This window comes from Chamaea fasciata, unplaced genomic scaffold (genome assembly GCF_029207755.1).
Source record: "Chamaea fasciata isolate MVZ Bird 193981 ecotype frontalis unplaced genomic scaffold, bChaFas1.0.hap1 SCAF_22, whole genome shotgun sequence".
Taxonomy (NCBI): Eukaryota; Metazoa; Chordata; class Aves; order Passeriformes; family Sylviidae; genus Chamaea; species Chamaea fasciata.
This window is the reverse complement of record NW_027094107.1, coordinates 4558139-4575409: the sequence shown is the minus strand read 5'-3', so window position 1 is coordinate 4575409 and position 17271 is coordinate 4558139. Positions and strand designations below refer to the sequence as shown.

The 17271-nt window shown below is 54.6% G+C and overlaps 1 protein-coding gene across 1 annotated transcript in view; it reads left to right on the top strand.

The window, feature by feature from the left end:
• The first annotated feature begins 61 nt into the window (after positions 1-61).
• DLG3 (discs large MAGUK scaffold protein 3) overlaps positions 62-17271 on the top strand; it is a 77634-nt gene continuing 60424 nt past the window's right edge. The window contains exons 1-4 of the mRNA XM_066202739.1: positions 62-143; positions 2204-2335; positions 9865-10013; positions 12193-12348. Of these exons, the coding sequence (XP_066058836.1) occupies positions 128-143; positions 2204-2335; positions 9865-10013; positions 12193-12348 (453 nt within the window). The 5' untranslated portion in view covers positions 62-127. The remainder of the gene's footprint in view (positions 144-2203; positions 2336-9864; positions 10014-12192; positions 12349-17271) is intronic.

Sequence of the window (17271 nt, the reverse complement as noted above, 5' to 3'; positions counted from 1 at the left end):
GGCGGTGCCGGCGGCCCGGGGGGCGGCTCCGGGCCGGGCCGGGCGGGGCGGGGCGGGGCGGGCGGCGGCTGGGCTGCTCGCGGGCTGGCACGGAGCGGGAGCGGCCGGCGGCGGCCACGGCGGAGCGATGATCCGCCGGGAAGGTAAGGAGCGCACCGCCCGGCCCTGCCCGCCGCGCCCGGGCACCGCGGCACCGCGCTCAACAAGTGTGTGTGCCCCGGCGGGACCGCGCCCGGCGCTCCGCGCTCCTGCCGGGCAGTCCCGCCCTCGCTGCCCACCGCGGGCGGCCGTGCCACCCCGGGGTTAAGAGCCGAGGACTGGGCGCCCTCGCTCCACGCCGTCCTGGGGCTGTGGGCACGGTGTGCTGCCGTGGCTCGGAGTGGGGATTGCCGTGGGATGCTCTGCTTGCAGCTCCCTTTGCGCGCTGCGGGGAGGAGAGCGGGCAAGGGGGTTTGGGCTCTGCGAGGAGGGATTTCCTGGAAGTGGGACTTGCGTGCACCTTGAGGCACGTGGAGGTGGGCCCTGGACACCATGTGCTGTTTCTTTGATAGCTGTTAGAAGGGTCCTGTGGTCTCCCTGCCACGCTGGGTGCACGGCACTGCCCTAGATGGGAGCCGGCAGTCCCCTGCTCCAGCTGGCTGTCACCCGGTACGAGTGGCCTGGCTGTCACCCGGTACGAGTGGGCAGCAGCACAGAGGTCAGCGCGGTGCTTGCCGCTCTTGCTGCGCAGCCTGGGCTGTGGTGGGAAGTTTACACCAGGTTCCCCATCTTTGTGTCCTGGTGTGGTGGGCCCCAGCTCTCCGTTTGCTTCTTTAGTTGTGCTGATAAGGTCAGGAATGACCAGGCAATGACATCTCAGCCTTGCTCATAGTATGCTGGGCAGTGTCTGAGGCCACTGTTTTATCTTTCAGAGGAGGAAGCTCTTAGTAATAGCACAGGGCTAGTGTTGCTGTAAAGCTGGGAAAAGTCCCTGCTTTTCCTGGAGCAAGTGTGGAGCCCAGCTCCAAGTCGGAGCTGTGAACACTTCCCCAGACTCCTTTCCATGTTCTGCTCCCACGATGAGTCTGTGTGGGCTGGTGACACAGGCAGGAGGACCCCCTGTCCCTTTCAGCCGAGGAGAAGCTGGGAGGCTGGGCGAGCTGGGACACCAGGTGGCACGTACCCAACAGACACAGGCCCCCTTGTTTGATGACCTGAATTCTCGAGAGCCCTGTGATGAGCAGGGTCATCCTTTCTGCATGAGTTCCTGGCTTAAAAGATGAGTCTCCAGCAGTGGCGGGACAGCTTCCCTGCCTTCTCACACAGACACTCTTTGTCTGCAGTCTGCCTGGGTGACAAAGGGAAATACCCACTGATGGGGCAGGGATGGTTTCAAGGTCTACAGGAGCTCACCACCTGCCTGAGATATGGGTCACATCTGAGGTCAGGGCTGCACTGGCAGCTCTGGCTGTCTGCCCAGAGAAGTGTGGAGGTGTCCAGGCAGAGAGAGCACAGCTCCACTATTTTAGGTCCAGGGCTTTCTCATAGTTATGTCTAGCCCACTCATTAACCAAAATTCTGCTTCATGGCAGCTTCCACACCAGCATCCTCCACACCCTCCTCACCAGCATCTTGTCTGACCCCAAGGCATCGTGTTCCTTTCCCACTTGTCTCCTGCTGACCCACGGCTGCTTGCTGCTTTGAGCAATTCTTATGGGTCACCCTGTAGAAACCCAAGTTTTGCCACTCCTGTAGCTGAGCCGTTTGCACTACGTGAATGGGCCTACGCTCAGCTTTGCTGCAGCCATCTGGCCCTATGTGGGAGGCTGCAGCTCCAGCAGTAGTATTCATAGCCCTGTGCAACCGGAATGTGTCCAGCTCCTGAACGAGCTGGCTTCTGTGCCTTGGAGGTGGCAGAGGTGTTCAGGCTGCCCAGTGCCACAGGGTTCAGAGTTGAGTGAATCTGATTTTAGCCCCTGATTTTCAGGGTTGGTGGCAGAACTGCCTCTCCTCCAGTCCCTGCCTAGGTCTCTGCTGTGGGCCCTCAGTGCCTCTCAGCAGAGTTAGCTTTCCAGGTGTGTGTAAGGAGGCTGCTTTTGTGGCTGTCTGACTTTTAAAAATCCAGACTGGAAGGCAGCTTGAGGCATTATCCCAGGCTGCACTCGAGCCTTCCCTTAATATCCTACAATGTTAATGCCTTGTTACTCCTGTGTCATCTCTGCAGACACTGAACGGGCAGTGGAAATTCTGACCAGATACCAAAGCACCCTGCGGTCCCCGGAGGAGCAGGAGTTAAAAGCTTCCATTGGAAAAGTCTCGCACATCTTCCAAAGTGAACTCTTCCAGGCTCTGCTGGGTAAGCCCCTGCCTTGCAGTCCCTTGCAGCCTTGTGTTTAGGGGGGTCTCCTGGGAGCCTGATCCCACACTGGCGCCTGGCACTGACCAGTGCATTCTGTGGAAACACAGTGCATGTGATGCCGGGGAGCTGGGCTGCCTTTCCCCTCCAGGGCTCAGGCAGGAGACACCAGGGCTGCAGTCACTGGGTGTTTGTAGTGAACAGCATTCCTCAGTCTGATTGAGGACAAGGGGTAACACCTTCTTGATCAGGCCATTCCTGACCTATCCAGCACCTGCTGAGGCATCCTGCCCTGCTGTAAGCACTCCCTGTGCAGTACAGGCCTAGTGTGTATTCCAGGAAGGAAAACTTCATTTTTCTGTCTTTAAGAGAGAATCCACATGTACCCAAGCTCCTTTAGGGTATTCTGGCCTTTCTTGAGCTTAGAGCCACAGACACTTGTGAGAAACACACTGTTCCAGCAGCTCCATTCCACACAAGACTTAACAGCAAGGCTTATCTTGGGGCTGGACACCAGAAAATGGCATTTTGAGCACTGTATAAAGTTCTCCATGTGGATTGAGACAAATGCAGCTGAAGTCTCTGGGCTGTGCAGCTTCTCTGTGCAAGACACACAGCTATCTTGCTGTTCTCCTTAAGTTCTGTTCACTGTGGGAAATGCATGCAGCCCTGGTGGTTTCTGTTCCTGGATCTCCTGGGAGAGAAGCTGAGTTTCCCTGGTGGGAAGGAAGGGAAAGCACCCGAGAGGCTCTGCCCTCTTACAGGAAGACCCAGGCCCCAGGGTGCAGAGCTCCACGTGTGATCTGTGGCTCATCTCAGTGCATTTTGACCCAAGGCTGCCTCAGCCCTGGTGCTCCCCTTCCCTGTTCTCTTGGCAGCTCTCACCTTTTCTTCACACCTCTGCAGCCAGAGTTCCACTTCTGTGCCTGCAGAGATGAGTTGCCAGCAGCTCCTCTCTGCTTCAGGTTTTCCATTGAAAATGAAGTTGAGCTCTGTGTCCTGAGCAATTTTATTCTATCCTTTTTTCTCTCTTGCTCTCTGTCTCACCTGGAGACTTTCCGTCCCAGCATGTCCTTTTAAAGGGCTTGTGCTGGAATGTCTCTACCAGGAGCAGCAGAGGCATGTGCCAAGGCTGGACTCCCCAGGGCAGGGGGGCCCCCACACTGAGGGAGCCAGTGTACATCTCCTTTCTTTCTCTTAATTTATACAACCCACTCTCTAAATGATCCCCAGCCTGGAGGCAGGGATCCCGAGCAGGGCTGTGACCTTGACCAACCTGACATTAGCCCAACACCCCTGGCTGCTCTCAGGTCACATTTTGTGTGCTGGCCAGTCCTCCCTGGGGCTGTGCGAAGCTTTCCCAAGGCCCAGGGCTGTTGCTATTAGTGCAGAAGGGCTGTGGAGAGAGTGTGGCTGCCGAGAGAACGCGTCTGCACCGAGCTGGCTGCAGCTGCATGCTGGCAGACGGATGCTGCGGCGTCCCCAGCTCCCTGCCCACAGCCGTTTGTCTTGCTGTCCTATCAGCCCTGGCACGAGGGAGTGTTGGGAGTGTCGCTTGTTTACTGGTGACCTTTTCAACTGGTTTAACAGGATATTAACTCCCCGTGCCAGAGCGAGCCTTTCTCTGGATGTGTTTACCTAAACTAGGAATTTGCATTAATTACTTCCGCACCCCCCTCCCGGACTCCCTCCCCCTGCTTCCCCTTGGAGTGTAGGTTTGTGAATTCCTCTGTCCCAGCATGGGCATTGTGTCTGGCTGAGTGCTCGCCGTGGCCACACGCGGCTGGCACACACTGGGCTGCCTCGTGTCCACGGTCCAAACCCACTGGAGCACAGTGACAGCGCTGCAAGGGTGACAGAACATTTCTATTTTCATTTTTTATTTTCACCCCTCCTTTTCCCAGTGGACCAGCGTGTCTGAAGCCTGCTCTGAGTCACAGGGCTGGCTCAGTGTGGGAGGTGGATTTGCAGGAGAGCACAGACACTGCTCAGTGCAGAGCTCCCGTCTCACTGCCCCACACCATGCCAGATGCTTCTGGCTCTGGAGAGGCCTTAGGCTGCAGAGATCCCTCCTCTTGCAGCCTTTCAGCAACACAGCCCTGCTTTTTCTCAGCCCCTGGGGAAGATGAATGTGTGAGCACGGTCCGTGCCTGTCCTCAGGCCACCTGCTCCAGCAGGTAATGCTCTCCTAGGGCACACACTGGCTGACTGGAGTTTGAACATCAAAACAGGCCATAGCAGAGCTACCAGCAGTGCCAAACATCATGGAGTTTGCCAAGTTCATCCACATGAAAAATGCCAGGGATATGACTTTCCCTATGCTTTTTTTGGTAAAGAATAAGCTGGTTTGGGGTCTCCAAACCCCAACCTCTGTTGTGTGCAGGGTGCATCAGTGTTGTGCTGCTTGGATCAGTCCCTGCAATCATGCCCAGTGTTGCTCTGCACATGCACCGCGTTGTGCCAGACTCCTCTGAGCACGGCCCAGCCCTTTAAATCCTTGTGACCACCTCCCTGTCCCTGTCCCTGTGCCGGGGGCACGCTGCCTGTGCCAGGACTGCTCCTGCCCCGGCGGCTGCCTCGGCACGGCACGGCGGTGCGGGAGCTGCTCTGCGCTGGAATGTGCCAAACCCTGCTCCGCACAAAAGAAATTCCTTGGCTGTGCAGAGGGAAAACAGGCTGTGCTGGCTCCCTTCTGCTGGCCCCTCTCTCCCTGCGTGTCTGAGGCTGTGGAGCCAAGTGCGTGACTTGCAAGGAAACAGCCCGGCAGAGGGGTGGGCGCTCCAGGAGTCCGGGTTGGGGTGATGGTGGCCCCGCTTTCCCTCTGCTCCGTGCAGCCCCTCAGGGAGGTGCTTGGTCTCTTGTGCTGCTGGGGAGGATGGGGCTCGCACACAAAAGCAGCTCCCTGACCTTTCCTTCCCAGAGCCGGGGCTGAAAGGGGCCGTTGTGCCCTTTGCAGCAGGAGAAGCTGGTGGACAGGCAGGGTTTGTGTGTGTCCAGCTGTCCCAACTGCCAGCAGCCCAAGGGGCCGAGCTCCTCCCAAAAATCCTCCGTGACTCAGCTTCTCTCCTGTGCCTGAGCAGTGGCCAGTGCAGACCTCGGTAGGTCCCATCAGCTGCTTGGGCTCCCCAATCCTCCCCTGCAGCTCCTTTTATCCCACAAAAGATTCCTCATGAGCATCCTGATGTGGTCAAGGCAGGAGGGGCAGGTAGTGCTTCCCTGGGTGCAAAACCCCAGCAAGACCTGCTTGCTAACAGCACAGCTGGGGATGGTGGTAATGGCTTCACCGGGTGGCTGCAGGAGCCAGCGTGGAAAACTGGAGGAATCTGGAGCCTTCCCAACCCTGAGGACTCCTCCTCTTGCACATTTGCCCATAGCAAGGATGGAAACTTGCAGCTTGCTTGAAAAAATCTGCTGTGGCAGCCATGGGTGTGAATGGCAGTGGGGCCGAGGCTGGGGTTTCTGCTTGGGGTAAACCTGTGGTGCTGCAGCTGGTGATAGTGCATGCATTGGGGAAGAAATGTCATCTTCTGGAAGTGCTTGTGCTGGCTGGCACAAGGACACTGCGTTAGCACACAGAAGCTGATGCTATGGAAATATTTAATGACATTTATTTGATGTGTTAACAGCAGGAAAAAAAATTGTTTGAAAAATTCTAATCTCTGTGAATCTTGAGTTACTTTTCCTTATTAGATCCAGAACGGATTTACATGTCATCACACAGAAACTGGGCTCTAAGACAGAACATGCAGCTTCATCTTTTGCTACCACAACGTCCTCTTATGGAGGCTTTTCAGGTAGTGCTGCTCTCAAAGTACACAGGTGAGCAGACTTGTGTGCAATTTGTGGTGCTCATAAAAAATGAGGCAAGCCAGCATATATTTAAATTACCTTAGTGCCATGTGCGTGTGTCCTAAAATGTACTTCTGTCCTTTGCTGCGTGAACCCTGTCCACCAATCCGGAAACTCCTCTAATCCCTGGTGCCAGCAACAATTCCTCTTTTGGCAAGCACCTAAACTGGGCTGAGGGTTTTGGAGGTGGAGAGTGGCTGCTTCAGGGGACAAGTTTCCTGCCCCTCAGGCACCTTGCCAGCTTGGCTGCCCAAGGCTGTGTTCCTGCAGCAGATGGGTGACAAACGGGGATGCCAGCAGCAGCACAACCCCACAATGGGGCTGTTCAAATCCTGTTTTCATTCTTGCAAAGTTTTGTGTGTTCCCAACGTAATCCGTGCAGCCAGAAGCTGCTGCTATCCTGTTACGCAATTATTATTTTTATAACCAGAGGCAGAGATGTTTTAGCACGAAAACAAAGTCCAGTTTCTCTGGCTGGCTGCAACTTCATGTCTGATTTGGGAGAGTTTCAGGGGCTGCCAACAGCCAGTTTGGCGGCCAGGGTGCTGTAGAAGGGGTGCCCCAGGTGCAGTGGGTGCATCTGGGGGCTCCCACTCCTCCCGTCGTTGCCAGCTGCCACATGTCTCCCAGGGCACAAAAAGCACCAAACAGCAGCTCCAAAAGTGGCACTGGTGCTTCCTGCACGGTGCTCCCTGCACCCAGGCAGCTACAGAGCCTGGCTGGGCTGCCTTGGGCACCCAGCTGGGCTGCCAGCAGCTGAGATTTCTATCAGCCTTGCCCCCGCAGCTGGGAGGGCAGCAGAGCAGGCAGCCCCTGGGAGCTGGAAGATGGAAGTTGAAGCTGCTCTCATCCCATCTGCATCAGGGATGTGCTGCTGCAGTGCATGGGCACGTGGTGAAGCACTGGGAGAGAGGATGGGGAATTGTGCCTAGGTGTGCAGCCCTGCTCTGTGAAAGCATCCCTGGTGTCATGGGCAGAGCGGGAGCTTCAGACAAAGTTTATTATAAAAACCCTCCTGTTGAGTCACGAGGTGAAGAGAGGACACTCTTCCTCTCTAAACTCATCCTCAGAGAGGAGCCTGGGTGTAGCTGGATCCAGTCTTACCCCCAGACTTTGTCAATGGTATATCTGTAAAGGATTATATAGGTGTAATTGAACCTTTATACAACTTTTTCCCGCAGGATTAAGGATGATAAACCTAGTGTATTTATATAAATACATTAAATTATTTGTGTAAATTTAATACAATAATGATAAGGATTAGTGGGAAAAAAAGAGCTTAATCAGAATTATTTACTAAACAGTGTGGATAGCTGTAACTACTAATGTAGTGCACTGTTTCTGAAGCAATATTAAAGCAATTATATTAAAGCTAGCTAAACAACTATTAAGTAGAGATTGATGTTATTCACCCATACTACTGACCAAGGGCAAATCTCTTTGACTCAGCCTCGAGGAGTGACCTTGAGGGGTGTCCCCACTCAGGGGGAGGATCTTCACACCCCTTAGGGAGGCATGATAGAAGTCCTCACTGTGCAAAAGTGTGCCTGCCTTTTATAGTATAAAGGGATTGACTGTCAGTCATATGCATTTTTTAGATTGTGTTATCAGACCTAATCAGCAAAATATGCTTTGTGCTGAAAAAGGTGCGAGCAGCTCTTTAGTTTCTTCTTCTCACCGCTCCTGACTCTCACTTCCATATCAGGGCGTGCACATTCTTGCTGCTCACAGCTCCAGTCAGGGAGCTTGTCTTGCATGTCCTCGTGGTGGGGTCTGACAGTTTGGTCAAGCTGGTCTCAGTATTCTTCAGCAGTAAGAACAGCAGACCCTCCTCACTCTGCCCTTCACTGACGAATTTGTAAGAGAGATTTGCAGCTGCTGTATCCCTGCTGAGGCAGAGCATCCTGCTGCACCTGGGGAACAGCCTCAGGCAGTGGTCAGCGTGTCCCTGCTTACACTGCCAATGCTCACCAGACTTCCTCTTGAAATCTTTGCAACCTTTTAATACCTCGTGATGCCATGGTGTGGCATAGTTTCAGGTGAGAAATCACAGACTGGAGATGCTTTGTCCATGAGCTCCCAGGGAGTGCCATGAGAATGGCTACATCCCCCTCAAGCCCCACAGCTTGCCCCTCTTGCCCACAGGAGAGGAGCTCTTCAGCTTCCTCCACAGCAGACACAGGTACAGAAAATGGTCTCAGGTTCCTGCTGTGTCTTTTCCTGCTTCGAGTGCTCATTTCTGCTGCCTTGACTTTTTGGCCCTGCAGGCTCTGCCAGGCTTCCTGTTTCCCAGGTGCTTGAAGGGATTTATTACATTTTTTATGGCTTTTGGAAGGCGTTTACCAAACTCTCTTGGCCGACCTCTTGGAGCTTTACCTTTAACCTGTCAGCATTTACCATCCATTCTGGTTTTCTCATTTAGGTGCAGCTTCAGCAGTTTAGATGAATGTCTTCCCGTTTTCAATAGCCTCTTTTCCTTTGCAGTCAAGCTTTGCTTTCCTCCCTTTTGCCTTTACAGTGTCCTCCAGCCAGACACTTCATGTCTGTTCTGCTTCCCAGTGGGTCTCTCTAAATAGGCTCAGAGCCTCCCACAAGTTTTTGTTACCCCTTCCAGTTTCTTCATGAAAACTGTTTCCCACTTCTGATGTAGTTTCCTTTTTGAAATTAAACACTTCTGCAGTGGATATGTTGACCACTCTGGAGGTGCTGGCCCCGCAGATAACTGGGGGCTGCCAGGGGCCAGCAGCTGCCTGAGTGTGCAGCAGTGGGAGCTTCCTTAGGGAGGAGCAGAGTCCACTGCAGCCCTTCTGCTCCCTGGAATCCTCTGTGGGTGACCTGGAGAGGGTAAAATCCTCCTGGCTTGGCTAGGAGAGGGTCTGGGCTCCCAGAGCCCCTCTGGAACTAGAGCAGCTGCTCTCAGGTCCCACTCTCACCCCAGACCTGTCTCTGGAGCAGTGAGGGCTGAGATACCCCATTTTCATGCCTCTCTCTAGAGCCACTGTGGTTTACAGCAGCAAACTCAGATCCTTGGAGCCCAGAATGAGGATGCTTGATACCTGCAGTGGCAGTGTGCAGGTGGGAACAGGGGGGATGTCACAGAGGGAGCTGGGGTTAACAGAGCTGTAGTCATCAGCTTTAGGGCTTGTACACTGAGTGCCCTGTGGCTTCTCTGGCTGTCCCCCTGGGAAGTGAGCCCTTCCACAGGCCAGGGCTGCTGGGGAGCAGTGATGGGGAGGGAACAGCCCATCAGCATCAGGGCAGGCAGGCAGGGGCTGCCTGGTGCAGGAGGCTTTTCAGAGCAGAAGGGACAGGGGGCCATGCCTGGGGCTGGCACAGCCTGGAGGGAGAGCAGGAGGGGGTGGATTTTGGGTTGATGCTGCTGAGCAGAGTTTGCTCTTAGCCCCTGTGGACGGTGTGATCATTGCTCCGTGGACACTCCCATGCCTTCCAGAGCCCTGGGCACTGCACGGTGAGCCAGGCACCCCACTACACCTCCTGCCTTGCAAGAGAGGGTGTGGTGGGCAACACAGCAAGCACAGGGAGCCAGCAGAGCCCTCTCCCAGCGTGCCAGCCTCTCACAGAGGGCTCAGACCAGGGGAAGGTCACAGGTGCTGCACCCCCCAGGGCTGCTATCAGGCATCAGGCTGCCTCCTGAGGATGTTTCTCCTGCTGTTTTGCAGATATCCATGAGTTCTATGATTTCACGCTGCGCTCTGCACCCGTGCAGTCTCCGAGCCTGGATGCACGCCATGGCACAGCCAGGCAGCAGCTTGGGGCCAGCCAGCCCAGCTCCACAGTCACACCCAGAGAGCCCCAAAACCTGCCTGAGGTAAGAGCCACCCCCTTGGTACTGCGGGGCCAGATGCTGCACACTCCTGGGCTGAGAGGGATTCGAGTGGCACAGCAGCCTGCCCAGCTCACATCCAGGCTGTTCCCACACATTCTCTGTGATAGCTTGTCTCATTAATGAGGCAACCTCTCTGGTTCACAAGTGTTAATTGATTTACTCGTAATGCAAGCAGCTCCAGCTCTGACTCTGGCTCCTGCTCTGCAGTTGCAGCTGGATTAGCTGCTCCCGTCTGACACTGTCTCCCATGGACGCATTTCAGCTCTCTGATCCAGCCACTTTTGAGAAGTGAAGTAGGTTGAGTCTTTCAAGTTTCCCTTTTCAGGATTTTTTTCCCAGCTCTCAGATAACTTGTGTCTCTCTTATTTGCATTCTCTTCAATTTTCCACAGCCTTCTAAAAGATACAGCAGCAGCTGGAGAGGCAGGAATTAAGCAGTAGGGTCTCAGTTATCTCAAAGGCACCAAGGTAAATAAAATTGCCTCGTGTCTTTGCAGGCCTTCTTTCCATCCCCCGCTCACCGCCTCCATCCCGCACTCACTGCCCTGCCATGGGATGCTGCAGGATCCCCCTAATCTAGGGGGTACACTCGTGCAAAAATGCCAAAATTCAGGGATTCCTCCTTTCAGTGAAATAACCCTATCAGATAAACACCATTTTCTGCCCCACAGGTTGAACTGGCTTCCCATCATATACCTGGGGGAACTCCAAATTTAAGTATCCCACAGGGAAGATGGAGCTGAATGGTATCGTCTAAGGAAGAACACTTTAAAGGAGTTTGGGGATCAAGAACAAGGAGGACAAAACACCCCACAGTCACTGCAGGAGATTCTCGTGTTCCTCTGACTCAGGAACCGCTTCAGTCCCGTTTTTTCTTGACTCCCTTCACATTGCCAGTCCCTCTAGTTAAAGTCAAACCTGCATTTCTAGTGTGTGTTTCAGAACAAATTTTTAGTGCTGTTATGCCATAGGCAGTGGGATCCTGCTTTGGGTTTTTTGGGTGCCTTGATCCACCCAACAGTGAACTCTGCTGGCAACAGCCACCAGTCTCTGTGGCCAGGCCAGTCTATGTATCCCCAAGGAGATGTGACATTCAATAAAGACATTGAAAAATCAATGTGGAAACAAGCAGGGACGCAACTGCACAGCTGGTGTGAGCGGTGCCCCTGCTCCCTCCACTGTGCCCTGTCTGTAAGGGGGATGAAAAAAGCATCCTGTCACAGAGCTTCCTTGTACTGAACACAGCCCAAGCCACTGACACCATCAAATCCCTCCTCCTTTCTCCAAAAAAATGTGTTTGAGGTGTCTTGTGTTGCTGAAACGTGCAATGCAATGCAGCAATGGCACAGTCCCAGAGTCTCGGGCCAGCAAACCTCCACCGTGGTTTGCAGTGACGCTGCTGGCCCTGGGGCCAGTGCCAGGCAGACTGACAGGAGAGGTGGGATGCCCATCGAAGGCACTATTCCCCTTGCATGGGGAAAAGCTCATTTTGGCCCTTGCAGAAGCAGGGGAGAGCCTGGAGGCAGCTGGCCTGCCCTACCCACATGTCCCCTGTTTGTCTCAGGAGCAGGGAGGTCATTCTTCCCCTGTACTCAGCGCTGGTCAGGCCACACCTTGAGTGCTGTGTCCAGTTCTGGGCCCTCAGTTTAGGAAGACATCCAGTGCTGTGTCCAGCTCTGGCCCTTCAGTTTAGGAAGGACATTGAGATGCTTGAGCACGTCCAGAGAAGGCAACGAGGCTAGTGAGGGACCTGGAAAATAAGCCATACAAAGAACTTAGGGAGCTGAGGTTGTTTAGCCTGGTGTAAAGGACACTCAGAGGTGACCTTATCACTCTATAACTCCCTGCAGGGTGGTTGTAGACATCTGGGGGTTGGTCTCTTTCTCCAGGCAGCAACTGACAGAACGAGAGGACGCAGTCTCAGGCTGCATCAAGGGAAATATAGCTTGGATATCAGGAAAAAATTCTTTACAGAAAGGGTGATAAAGTACTGGAATGATCTGCCTGGGGAGGTGGTGGAGTCACCATCCCTGGATGTGTTTAAACAGAGACTGGATGTGGCACTCGGTGCCATGGTTTAGTTGAGGTGTGAGGGCTGGATTGGACTTAATGATCTTGAAGGTCTCTTCCAACCTACACATTCTGTGATTCTGTGATTTCAGGATTCCTCCTGGGACCGTGAGCAGAGGCTCGCCACGGCAGCTGGGGACAGCGCTCCGGGGACACCGCCACGGCTGGTGAGGGTGACAGCACGGCGGACAGAGGCACCAGCCAGTGTCTGCAGCCTGGTGCTCAGCTCTCACAGCACCCTGCCCCAGGTGAGCCTCCGTGCGCCCCACGCCACCTCCCGCCCTGCCAGCCCTGCCAGCGGCTGGCACTGAGGGGAGAGCGCCGGGGCCGTGAGCTCTCAGCACTGCAGGGATGGCACTTCCCTCCCCTGGAGCTGGCACTGCGTCCTCCTGGCTGTTCCGCTGCTGCTCACACCAGAAAACCGAGCTGACGCCTGTGCCAGGGGCTGGACAGCACTGAAATCATCCCCTTCCTTAGCACCGTGGCCCCGTGTCAGCCCTCAGGGCTCGGAGGGCAGGTGGATGTGGAGCAGGAATAACGAGGCTGCGTGGAGCTGGAAATCCTCCCAGGCCCGTCCCTCTCGCCCCCAGCGCTGGCACGCTCCCACATTGCAGATTTCCATTCTTTATTTTTTTTTTCTCCGAGCTCTTAAATGGCAGGTCCGTTCCTCAGCTTCCCGGGAGCTTTTCTCTGCTGCCTTACTTACTTGGAAACGCCATTTATTTGGATGTGCATCGTAAAGCTCAGCCTCCCCACCTGGTGCAAGAGAATCGTTTGGGCTGCGCCTTTGAGGGCAGTTTTAGGGATGAGTGAAGGGCAAAATGCACTTTTGGGAAGGATGAAGTGGCCAGGAAGAATGGAGCTCACCACAGATTTAAAATTATATGAAAATGTTGTTTTTCTTGGCAAAGTTTGAAATAATGCTTGTTTGCTAAGTCTAAGTCTTCTTCCAAAGTATTTTAAATACAAAAATTGCACTGCCTCTTTTCTGTCCTTTTTTAAATGTTTCCCTTCTTATTCTGGACTGCAATAAAATGGGTAACACCCCATTTTTTTCTCTTACTGTTTAATTTCTCCTTTTCTCTTGTTTCTCTCTGCATTTTCAATCATTCACCATGTCTTTAGCAGTTTTGGAAGGGCGAGACAGTGGTTTTCTGAATATGACAAGAAGATGAGCTTGGCTGCTGATTTCTATTTGCCAGTGGGTGGGAACCACCACCACAGGGGAGTCACAGGGCAAAACCCATAAGAGGCTGAGAGCCTGAGCAATTGGGACCAGATTCTGTTGTGATTTTAAGGGATTTTCTTCCTGACTGTCCCGGGCCGTGAAGTACCGCAGCTCTTGTGTCCAGTCCCACATGTCTGGCTGAGTTGCAATGTCTCCTTTAGCAGCAGACGCTTAGTTTTGATTTTAAGGCTTCATGCAATGGAGAATCTGCTCTGTCCGTGGCCTGGCTGGCCTGATGATTATTTATACTTCACATTAAAAATCTGCATTTTACTGTTAGCCTGTATTTCTCTTGCTTTAGCTCCCAGCACCAGGAAATTTTGCTGCCTTTGTTTGTTAGGATGAAGGACCTTGGCAATCAGAAATGTTCCCAACATGTAGGTATTTATAGATGCGTCTAAGTTCCCTCTTAACTTTCCCTTAGATAAACTAAACAGATTGGCTTCTTCACTCGCTCGCTGTTTGAGGCAGGTTGTTCCAGACCTGAAATAATTCCTGTCACTCTTTTCAGCCTCCTTCTCTGCTAGCCTGTGTCAGCATGGGGCCAGTCCTTGGTGCCAGGTGCTGGAGCTTTAGGGGTCACCCATTTGCTGGGACTGCAGCTGCCAGCCCTGAGCAGGGGGTCACTGCCCTGAGAGGGAGGAACAACGAGGACCTGGGTGGGAAGACTGGGACTGTGGGAGGACTGTGCTCTGGCAGGACTCTCACCTGCAACCTCCTTCATCCCAGAGGATGGTCATTTCACAGCATGGCTGCAGGCAGAGCAGGGAGCTGGAGGTTGAAAAGCTGTGAGGATGGTAGCGTTCAGTGCCAGGTACTGCCATGCCTGAAGTCCTGCCTGAAACTTGGCTTACTGCAGAAACCCAGCAGCTTTCCTGGAAACTGGAGCCAAGCAGTGCTGGAGAGGCTCGAGCAGAGCTCCTCTGCAGCAGCCCCTGTGCTGGGATGCAGAGTCCTTTGTCACAGTGGTGAGCCTTTCCCCAGGATGTCACCTTCACTGCTGAATACAGGCCTTGCCCTGACAGAGGGAAGCATTTCCAGCAGTCCCCCATGAGACAGGATCAGGTGCCTGGGGCAGGCTGTGCTGCTGGACCACGGCACAGGCCCTCTTTCTCATCTTTCACTCCTGCATGAAGGCACTGAGGACACCTCAGCTCCTGCCAGCATCACATCCCCTGTCATTTCTCAACAGCCACGGCATGCAGGACAGCACCAGAGCTGGACAGCACCTACACACTCAGCTCCTGCCCTGCTCCATGCAGGATTTCTTGCTTTCCAGCCTTCAGAGTGCTTTTTTTTGCCACAGGCACTTCCAAAGCAGGTTTCATAAAAATACCTGAGATGGGAAATTGCATTTGGAAGAACCAGGGAAGCTTTTATAAGTTAATGATAGTTAATGCTAGGGCAGGGGAGCACCAGCTGCCACCCTGGTGCCATCAGCCCGGGAATGGGAGTGGACACCCTGCCACTGATAAAAGGCAACATCATGAACTGACTTTTACTACATGAAGTAAATGCAAGTCTCTTACTACATCCATCGATGTAAATAAGTTTTCTGTTGCCCTGGCTTTGTCCTCTCCCCTGCCCACAGCTCTCCACGGCATTGTTAACATAGCAAAAGCTACCGTGACCTGCTTCAGCCAGGAAGATGCATGTCAAATAGATTGCCTCTCCACTCAAATGCTTCCAGGAACAGGAAATTTCTGCCTGCTGGCGAGGACACGGGTGTGCTCTGAATAGCCCTGCAGTGTGCAAATGGCTGCTACAAAGGAAGAGGTGCCGGTAAACACAGCAACAACATGTGCTTCCTGTTGAGGCTTAGTGGGCTGAAACCATCCCTCTGTGGCAAAGTGGATGTTCAGCCCTCAATGGGGCAAGAGCAAAGGGACTTTGCTAGATAAAACGCCCTGTTGAGGCTAATAGAGGCAAAACCCTGCCTGAGTTCTGGGGCTTGTGAGGTTTTATTTGCTGAATCCTTCATGTCAGCCTTTTCCCCAGCCCTGTGGTCGCCTCAGCAGGGCTGCTCAGGGCTCCTGTGCATGTGCTGCGGGAAGATTCCCGAGGATGCTCCTGTGGCCGGTGTCACTCCCCTGTGCTCCCGGGCTGCCAAGGAGGCTGCTGCTCTCAGTAAAAACGCCGTCTTCATCCTCTGGCAGGGAGCAGCCAGCTGTAAAGATAAATGAAAGAGGAACAAAGCCGCTGATGAGCGGAGCTGCGCGCCTGCGAGGAAGCGCTGCTCTTCCCCTGCCGCCCCTCTCCTGCTTCCCAGCGCGGCTCTGCAGCCACTCTGACTTCATCCCTGTCACCGCGCCACTGCGGGGCCGCCCCTCTGCCTCCTCCTCCTCCTCCTCCTCCTCCTCCTCCTCCTGCCCGTGCATCCCTCCCGTCTGCCCGGGCGTTCCTGGCTGCGCTGCCCCACGCCAGCGCTCTGCCCTCGCCCAGCCTGACAGCTGACACGGAGCAACAGCCGGTCCCGATATGATGGAGAGCGCCAGCAAGGCTGCTTCAGATGTCAGGCATTCCGTGCATGCTCTGGAATCACCGCTGGATAAGAAACCTTGCTGCCAGGGGTCACTGCTGCTCCGGCAGGCTCCGCGTGTGTGGGATGTCCCTGAGCGTGAGAGGTGCGGTCTGCGCTTTAGCCCTGCGGGGCTGAGACCAGAAACGTCCCGGTCCCCTCCCCTGTGTCCCAGGGAGGACACAGCTCCGGCAGAAACGCCCTGTCAGGGTGTTGGGAGCCCTGTCTGCTGCACCTGCTGCGGAAGAAGATGCATCTGTCTGCCCACAGCCCACGGCTCAAGTGCGGAGCAGGTCCACGGAGCTCCCTGGGGCACTTGGCTGAGAGAGGCAAGCTGTGCCGCCAGCGTGGCGACCGCCTGTCTGCTTCTCCCGTCCTCCTCTCAAGTGTTTTTTCCTATTTCCCAGCGTGCCTCTGGCCAGACCGAAGGGCGTTCCCGTGCTGTGCACCTTTGCCTGCCAGGAGCAGCGGGTCGGGCTGGGATGGGCGTGTGGCCGATGCTGCAGCTGCAGGGATGCCGGCTGTGAACTCCCTGCGCCCCTGGCTTGGCTGCAGCCTCACCGCTCTCCATTTCCGCCGTGAGATACAGGAGAGGGGAAGCACCAAGGAGCTGTTTGCGTGGAGCGTCAGGGAAATGAAGCAGATCTCTGATGCAGGGGAATGTCTGACAATGAACGCAGCCCCAGCAAGAAGCCCTTGCCAGGTTGCTTGGTTGCACGTGCCCTGCTGTCCCCACCGCCCCATGCCCCCTCTGTGGGCTGACTGCTGGCAGCTGAAGCCATTGCTGCAGGCCAGACTTTACCAGGCCACTGCTTTATCTCGACCTGAGCCCATCAGCGTCAGCCCTGCAACCCCAAAGTCCCAGGAAGTGGCTAATGCTCAAGCAATGGGCAACCAGAACGGAAGCCACCAGCTCCTGGGGAAAGCTCCCATGCAAAATGGGCAACATGTTTATTTTAGGAGAAGCAGAGAAGAAAAGCAGCAACCCCCAGCCCAGAGGCTGCTGCCCAGTGTTATTTGTGGCACTTTGTGCCTAGAGGTCGCTTCAGGGCATTCAGATGCTCTCCGGCAATTTTGTGTTGTGACGTTGCAGACACAGGCTCAAAAGCCAAAGTGCCGAGCTCAAGAGGGTGTCTGTCTGTAGTAACACACACAGATTGAACCGCACATCAGCCCTGCACAGCAGGGACACCCAGCTGGGCACCCAGGAATGTGGCCTGTGTCCCAGGGATGCTGCTCAAAGGGGGGGTCAGCAAGGGCTGTGTCAGTAAGAGCTGTCACTTCAGTGGACATTTTGGGGTTGAATGGCCTCAGCTTTACTAGAGGCTCTTGCTATTCCTGCTGCAGAGATGCTTAGGCTTCAGTTCTCCCAGCTCAATATCCACCTGCAGCAAAGGATGAAGAAGTCAGTAGAGCCACCAGGCT